Source organism: Sciurus vulgaris (assembly GCF_902686455.1).
Source record: "Sciurus vulgaris genome assembly, chromosome: 6".
In the NCBI taxonomy this organism is placed as follows: Eukaryota; Metazoa; Chordata; class Mammalia; order Rodentia; family Sciuridae; genus Sciurus; species Sciurus vulgaris.
In genome coordinates this window covers 61,550,201-61,558,612 of record NC_136466.1, presented here as the reverse complement: position 1 = coordinate 61,558,612, position 8,412 = coordinate 61,550,201, and the positions used below count along the sequence as shown (strand labels likewise).

Genomic DNA, 8,412 nt, shown 5'->3' with positions numbered 1-8,412 from the left:
GATGTAGCTTAGTGGGATGGTACCCCTGGGTTCAATTCCCAGTAAAACGCACACACAGATCAACATGGACTCATTATTTAATGCTCTGAGCTTAACCACATGCTTCATTTTAAGGTGAAGAAACAGATTTTATTATTTTTTTTTAGTACTGGGGATTGAATCCAGGGGCACTTAATCACTGAGCCACATTCCCAGCCCTTTTTATTTTGACACAAGGTCTTGCCAAATTGCTGAGGCTGACCTCGAATTTGTGATCCTACTGTACTGTCTCAACCTTCCAAGACATTGGGATTATGGGCATGTCATACCTGGCAAGAAATATTTTATCCTAAGGTTATGTCCAACACCATAGGATAAATGGGTGGGGGCCATGGCCATACCTTAGACCGATGTCTCTTGCAAGGGATAAAGTTTTAGTGTACAATTTATCCAAACAATTATCACTTGACAACAAACATCAATGAAACAGTGGTATGTGTCACAATGTGGACCTACCTAAAAACATGCAAGGTAAAAAATATATACACAAGACCACATAATGTAATTTCATTTATATTGATGCCCAGAGCAGGCAAATTAAAGGTTGCCAAGGATAGGATAGTGACCACTAACAGAATTTGCTTTGGTGTGGCTATGTCCTAAAATTGATTGTTGCGCAATTCTGGATGTACTTAAAAGTCACTGGATTGAGCTGGGCATAGTGGTCCATGGCTATAATCCCAGCTCAGGATTTCAGGTTTGAAGCCAGCCTTAGCAATTTAGCAAGGTTGTATGCAACCTAGTAAGAGCCAGTCTCAAAAAATAAAAAGGGCTGGGTATGCTCCTCAGTGATCAAGCACCTTTGCATTCAATCTCTGGTTTGATTAAAAAAAAAAAAATTACTGACTTGCTCAAGCTGGTGTGGTGGCTCACATTTATAATTCCACCAGTTCAGGAGGCTGGGACAAGAGGATTTTAAGTTCCGGGCCAGCCTCAGCAACTCTGTGAAACTGCCTCAAAATAAAAAGGGGTGGATGTGGGTGGGCATAATGGCATACACCTCTTATCTCCATAGTTTAGGAGGCTGAGGCAGGAGAATTAAAGTTAAAAGCCTCAGCAACTCAGCAAGACCCTCTCAAAATAAAATACATAAAAGGGCCAGGGATGTGCAGTGGTTAAGTGCTCCTGGGTTCAATTCCTGGTACAAAAAAAAAAAAAAAGGCTGGAAATAGCCTAGTGATATATTCCCTCTGCCTGAATGCGCTGCTCAAATTCATCCTAACAGCAGCATCCCATCAAGCTTTTCCCTCTCGCCGATTTCCTTCCTCCAGAACTAACCACCTTGCGTTTCAGTGTCCTTACCTCTCCACTGGTCTGGCTAATCCCACTGCTCCAGACAGCCCTGCCTAACCACCACAGGGTTCCTGTGGCAATCCTTTGCAGAACATTCAGCACCATCTGGTGCCACTGTGTCCTTGGAGTTGGATGCAAGCTTCTGGAAAAGCAAGAACTTTTCTTTTTATTGCTGATGAGAAAATAGGACTCGGTGTGTATTTGTGGGGTGGATGAATCTTTATGTACTTTATGTACCGATGTGGAACAACCTCCAAGATCTGCCAAGTGAAGAAAAGCAAGGCACAGCAGAGTGAGCTGCCCATTTTGCACAGAAGGTGTGGGGGGAGATACACGCCCACTTGTGTTTATATATGGCTCAGGTCTGGAAGGCTCCTTTTCTGCTCAGGCTACACTTGGATCAACAGTTCCCACTTTGCTCTGGCTCTTTAAGAATTGGTTCATTTTTAGAATCAACATATCCATTTTCAAAACAAGGTCTCCAAGGCCTTGATCTGCTTTAGGTGACTGAGGCAGCTGAATGCCATGACAAGCAGCATGGAAAAGACCCAAGTACAGCCCTAGCACCTCACCTCTCCCAAGAAGCCAGTGTGCAGAACCCAGGCTCACCTGTCCTGCACCAAGGGCTGAAACAGTTCCATTTATGTTCCTGTATAACGTGTCTTCTTCTACATCTTCTGAAGCAATGTACTCTTTTGTCACTGCCCCTAGAACCTCAATTCAGTCCATGCCCTCATCACACCTAGATGGGAGGAAGGAAATAAATACCCCTGGGTGACTCCTACACAATAAAAGACTAGTGTTGAAATAGTTTCAAAGGCATTTATTAACAGAAAATAATCTGAGGGGTCCTGTTCACAGACGGCGACCACGGCGACCTCCCTTCCTGCGGGTGCTGTCGGAGGGGATGGGGGTGACATCCTCTGTGGGGAGAAGAGAAAACATCAGTTCCTGGAGCTGGATGGGAAGGACCCCAGGCCTCCCTAGGCCTGCTCCCCAAATGTGTTCCTAATATTCAACAGATGTACGGGGAACTGCCCCACCTGCTACATCCTCAAAATTTCCCATCAATGTTTCAATCTCTAAATCAGACACAGGGACAGATTCATGAATGACATTAGGCCATCCCAAGGCAGATGGGAAGAACACCTTGAAATACAACAAAGCTAAATGCCCAGAGACAACAGACCAGGTCCTGTGCCCAACAGGAGCAATACATGATTTTGGGGATCAATGCTTCAAAATTAATCTAATTGTGTGTGGGGTAGGGATGTGTGTGTGTGTGTTGTGGGGGGAAAGGTACTTACCAATCCGCCCAATCTTCATTCCTGAACGAGCAAGGGCTCTGAGAGCCGACTGGGCCCCAGGTCCAGGGGTCTTGGTCCTAGGAAGTGAAAGTTCAAGCCAGACAAGTCAATGGTAATTTTCCCAAGATCTCACAATTCTCTAGTTCAAGGATCTGCAAACTTTGTGTAAAGGGCCAAACAATATCTTAGGCTTAGTGGGTCACTATGGTTTTTGTTGTACACCCAACAAAAATTAATTTTAAAAAATTAATTTTTACAGACAGCATAAAAGTGAACAGCAGGTCAACCTAGTCATAGGTGTTTGCCCTGCTCTGCCTACAGTCAGGTAAAGCCCTTTTCCTTCATGCCGCATGCAGTGATCCTTAAGCCTTCTTTCCTGCACTGTCCAAGACATCACTACTTCTCCATGGGACCACTTGAACAACTTTCTATCTGGTCTACTCCCTACTGGGAATAGGGCAGACATCAATTCTAGTTTTCATGCATAATAAAGCACAAATCTTTGCCCTGTGTTATAAGATCCAGCAAGGCTCTACCTTGGCATCTCTTGAATCACATCTCATGCAACTTTTGCCCTCCTAGTTGCCCAAGTTCGTCCTTACCCCAAGAACTTTTTCTTGCAGCTGTCTCTAGCTGGAATATCCTCCTCCTTTCCTTCTCTGAAAGACTGGCTATCATTCAGGCCTTAGTTTAAAATATATTTTATCACTAACTCCAGACTTTTGCTTCCAAGCATTTGCCACAAATGGAAGCCACAAACCCACTGCTGCTCTACATTGTTTAAAGTCTGACTCTCCCACAAGCCTAGTTTACACATTAGGAGGACAAGGCCCTTATCTGCTTTCTTCCAGTACTGGAAACACAGTAAGTGGTATACAGTGGGCACTTGGTAAGGATGGGGTATTTCCAGGGGTCAATTATAGTATATGCCTAAAATATCTTAAAACAGAAAATGAGCTCTCAGGGCTGGGATTATGGTTCAGTTGTAGAGCGCTTGCCTGGCATGTGTGAGGCATTGGGTTTGATTCTTGGTATCAAATACAAATAAATAAATGTCCATCAACAACTAAAAAATATCAAAAAAAAAAAAAAAAAAAAAAAAAAAGAAAAAAATCTCTCAAATCTAAGTGCTTTGGCACCTGAGTCCAGTTGTCTTACCACCACCCAGCTCCAGCCTTATATACCTGTTTCCTCCTGTGGCCCGGAGTTTGATATGTAGGGCAGTGATGCCTAGCTCCTTGCACCTCTGGGCTACATCCTGAGCAGCCAACATGGCAGCATATGGAGAGGATTCATCTCTGTCAGCTTTCACCTTCATTCCACCAGTCACACGACAGATGGTTTCCCTGGGGACAAAAGCAGAATCAATCTTTTTTATCTCCCAAAAAGGATTCACTAAGTGATTATCATGTCTAACAAATAAAGATGTTCTGACTCAGGTATGGCAGAGGATGACAGTCAACTTGAGCATATATCCTGATCCTGGACAAGAGAACCATGAGTTCTGCCTTCATGAGGTTCAGTTTAGTGGACTGAAAGACCCAATACAGCAAAACTTTATATTTACTTTTGCATTCAATCTTTAAGATTATTACATGATGTATGTTACTAATATCTTCGTTTTACATAGGTGAAAATAAAAACTCAGAATCTGAGTGACTTCACACAAGAAATGTCTTCTTTTAATTCTTAGAAAATGATACATTTTTGGACAAGATGAGCAAGCACATTTCCATACCTGAACAAAGCATTAATTCTTTAGAGAACTCTTCCTAAATTGGGAACATTTCTTCCCTTGGCCTCTTGCCAACTGGTTTTTGTGCCTCTCCACCCAGATACTCACTTGCCAGAAAGATCAGTAACGTGGACAAAGGTGTCATTGAAGGATGCAAAGATGTGGCAGACACCAAATACATTCTCTCCTTCAGCCACCTGAGGTCCAAGGCTGATGACCTGTTCTTCCTTCTTTTCCTTTCCCTTGCGAGGTGCCATTTCTGAATAAAAGAACCTCAGTGTTAATGACAAAAGATTTTCATAGCTGGGTGGGTGCATGCCTGTAATCTCAGAAGCTCAGGAGGCTGAAGCAGGTTTGCAAGTTCAAGACCAGTCTCAGTAACTTAGTAGACTCTAAAAAACTTAAGTGAGACCCTGTCTCAAAATAAAAAATGAAAATGAAAAGGACCGAGGACATAGCTCAGTGGTTAAGTGGCCTTGAGTTTAATCCTTGACTCAAAAAAAAAAAAAAAAAAAAAGTAAAATTCTAGAATCCACTATTCTCAGCTTTTAAAGAAATCCCAAGTTTTGCTTCTTTCTGTTCCTAATTCCCTATATCCAGGACTATGGTGTGCTTTCTCACCTGTGTCTCAATAAAACCCATTTCCCCCTGTACTTGGTTGATGCCAACTGGTGGCTAAAAAGCAATGTGCCAAGAGGTAACCCTTCTTCAGAAACACCCAAAGCATAGCTCACAGCATCCTCAGGACAAGCCTATGTTCTAGCAGTGACCACAAGAATCCGTAATTTCTACCCAAAATAAGGAAAACACACTCACTGGGTTAAGTCTCTGTAGACCTGAGTTCCAGTTCTAACCAGGCAAATCAATTTTTTATTTTTCTGCTGGTACTAGAGATGGAAGCCAAGATCTTACACATGCTAGGCAAGTGCTTTACTACTCCAGCTGCCAAATCAATTTCTTTCTGACCCTTCTTGTTTCCAATATATAAGATGAAAAATTTTTGTTAATTTGTCTAGGGTGACACAGTAAATTAGTTACAGAGATCAGAACCAGGTCCACACACAATACTAGGAGTACTTCTGCATTTCTTGGCCCAAGACATTATTTACAGGTTAGGCCCAAAGAGCCTGAAAGGCTGCATCTCAAAAGGCAATACCAAGGCCAATATCTATCAACGTATCAGTAAATGGTGTTCCGAAGACCTTTTATCCAAGTGAAAAATAACGTTTACCACCTGAATTCTCTGAAACTCCTTAGCTTAGAATGCAAGCGTCCCTTACCAACATGACCCTCAAACCTCATCTCCTAGTTCTGCGCTCTACCTGTTCCCTTCCAAAGCCAATCGATATCCTCTCCCCGCACCCTCCAGCTATTTATCTCCTTCCACTACTGTTTAGAACCAAAGTCCTTAAACTTTACTACCACCAAATATTGAAGGCACTAAAAAATGTCCTCCAAGAAAAGATCCATTCCAGAAATCCAACTAGTTTGAGAAACCAAATAACTGTAACCTGACATTGCCTATAACCTTAAGTGAAATCACAGACACAGGACCTAGGGAGAAGGCACACTGACAAGAAGGTAAGAATGAGAATAGGCAAGGCTAGGATTGCTTCCTGTCTAAATCCTCAGGCCTTTTAATCCTTCTGAGACTCAAGCATCAGAACAATTTCCTAACATTATCAGAAGACACTAGAACTAAGAGCTTAAATGAAATCAGGCTATACCCTGCAAATGGAGATTAAGACAGGAGGTCCCACCTAAGATCATTCCACTTCACAATTAACCTAGATTTTAAAAGTCTATATCTCTACTGTTCCTGGACTTCTCTGGTGCCTTTCTTATGTAACTTACAGTGTCTGATTACAGTGACTACTATGAATGTAGGTCTTGGGTGTACAAAACCAACTATTCCCACCCTCAAATCAGACAAAAGAAATCCCCTCAGTGGGTAAGTATTGTAAGGGGGGTGCCACAGGAGATCTTAATTAAGGAAGCAAGTAGTAAGTCAATGTCTACCTGCATTTCCCCAACCCTAACGCCCTAAATTGACAATGAGAAAACGGTCACTCAGGAGTATATAAACACACCTCAAACACTCCTGTGCAGCCCCTACCACCACTTCTGACTTTAAGAGTCGGGTACCGAGCGCCCAGAACTTGTGATGTGCCCGACTAGCATCGCGAATCACCCCGATTTAGAAGCAACAAAAACAGGGCCTGATTTTGTTCCGGCATTGTCACTACAACCCCATAGGGCCGGAGATATTATTCCTAATTTCCAAATCCTAGTTTGAGATTAGATACGGGTCTGCGATCACCCAGGAAGAAGCTGGCAGGATAGGGTGGGAGCCCACAGACCAGGGTCCCCGGCTCCCGTAAGCCACAATGAAACATGGTTTAGCTCAGTGCAAGTCCTGGACTCGAGGTCATGTCCATTTCATAGAAACCAGACTCCTTCCAACCCCTAAAACTAGGCGGCCTGCTTCCGAGACAAGGCGCGAAGTTGATCCTAGACTGCCCGGGCTCAAAGTCTGCCGGTAACACATCTCTTGCCCAGCACCTGGCTTGGCTTCAGCGCAAAGACCCCAGTCCAGCGCCCCCAGCCCCACCGGGCCCTCTAGCCACAGGATGCCGCACGATTCCCGGTGCCTAGGCCTCCTACCTGCTCGTCGTCTCGGGACTCCGCCACCGGAAAGAGAGATTGGGAGAAGGCGGGGCGACGGGTCATTTCCGTGTCCCGGAAGTGTACCTCTGAGGTCACGGGGGCGAGATCGGCTCCCGGAATACGCCTTTATTGCTCACGAAGAGAATAAGACTCGCTCTCGGGCAAAATAGTTTACTTAAGGGAGAGAAAAGCAAGCACGTGGGTGAGTGTTGCTGCTAGCGGGTTTGCCGACGGGACTGTAGGAAGCAGACAGAGTCACGAGGTGAAGCGGATTTATGTTCCAAGATGGTGGTGGCCGCGACTAGACAGACTTCCGCCATCCTAACTCTGGGCCTAGCATCCTGGGAGTGGCAGCGCACCTCGTGGCGTGGAGGGGAATAACAATAACAAGATCTCTTTCTTTTTTTTTTTTTTTTTTTTTTTTGCGGTACTGGGGATCGAACTCAGGGCCTTGTGCTTATGAGGCAAGCACTCTACTAGCTGAGCTATCTCCCCAGCCCCACAAGATCTCTAATGACGTACTTTTGGCTTATTTTGTGAAGCACCAGGCAAAATAAGAGTAAATTATTTGGACCGGTGTGGTAGTTCAGTGGTAGAGCGCTTGCCTAGCATGTGTGAGGCACTGGGTTTGATCCTCAGCACCACATAAAAATAAATAAAGGAATTGTGTCCATCTACAACTAAAAATATTTTTTAAAAAAGAAAAAAATTATTCAATATTTATATGCCAGCCTGTGCCAAACAGTTTATAAAATTGCTTAATTTAAGGCTTACATTATCAAATAGTCTTTTGGTTTCCCTTGTATAGTAAAGGTTGTTAACCAAGATCACATATTTGTAGCAGATTTGAGGTTCTGATTTAAAACTGGTATGTTTAATAGCCACTTCCGTATATCCCTTTAATAACAATATGGAAGAACCTTGAAGGATTGGAAGAATGTGTAGGCGGAGATGTGTGAAGGGCCAATAAGTGTAACTAGCAGAACTGGGCAAACAGTAAATACCATATACTTTATACACTGGCACATTCACATTCATACATGCATGCACAATATATATGAAACCTATATAATGAAATGTATATATAGCATATATTGGACAAAATGAGCTAGTATGAAGAATAACATATACCTTTATGTGCTGTTGATCACTTTGAAAGATTTCAGTTTATGTAGGCAAATTTTTAAAATTGGTAATACCCTTTTTCCACTTAATAAAAACAATTAATTGCCAAGTGAGGTGGTGCATGCCTATAATCCCAGCAGCTTGGGAGGCTGATGCAGAAGGATCAGAAGTTCAAAGCCAGCCTCAACAGTTTAGGGAGTCCGTGTGTCTAAATAAAATATTTTTAAAAGGGTTGGAAATGTGGTC

General features: G+C 43.2%; 1 protein-coding gene across 1 annotated transcript; it reads right to left on the bottom strand.

Moving 5' to 3' along the window:
• Positions 1-2,140: 2,140 nt before the first annotated feature.
• RPS14 (ribosomal protein S14) lies at positions 2,141-7,181 on the bottom strand. Its single transcript, XM_079145994.1, has 5 exons — positions 7,039-7,181; positions 4,483-4,633; positions 3,824-3,985; positions 2,640-2,716; positions 2,141-2,255 (listed from the first exon to the last, which is right to left on the bottom strand). The coding sequence occupies exons 2-5, from the start codon at positions 4,629-4,631 to the stop codon at positions 2,188-2,190; spliced, it is 456 nt and encodes a 151-aa protein (XP_079002120.1). The 5' UTR covers positions 4,632-4,633; positions 7,039-7,181; the 3' UTR covers positions 2,141-2,187.
• Positions 7,182-8,412: the final 1,231 nt, after the last annotated feature.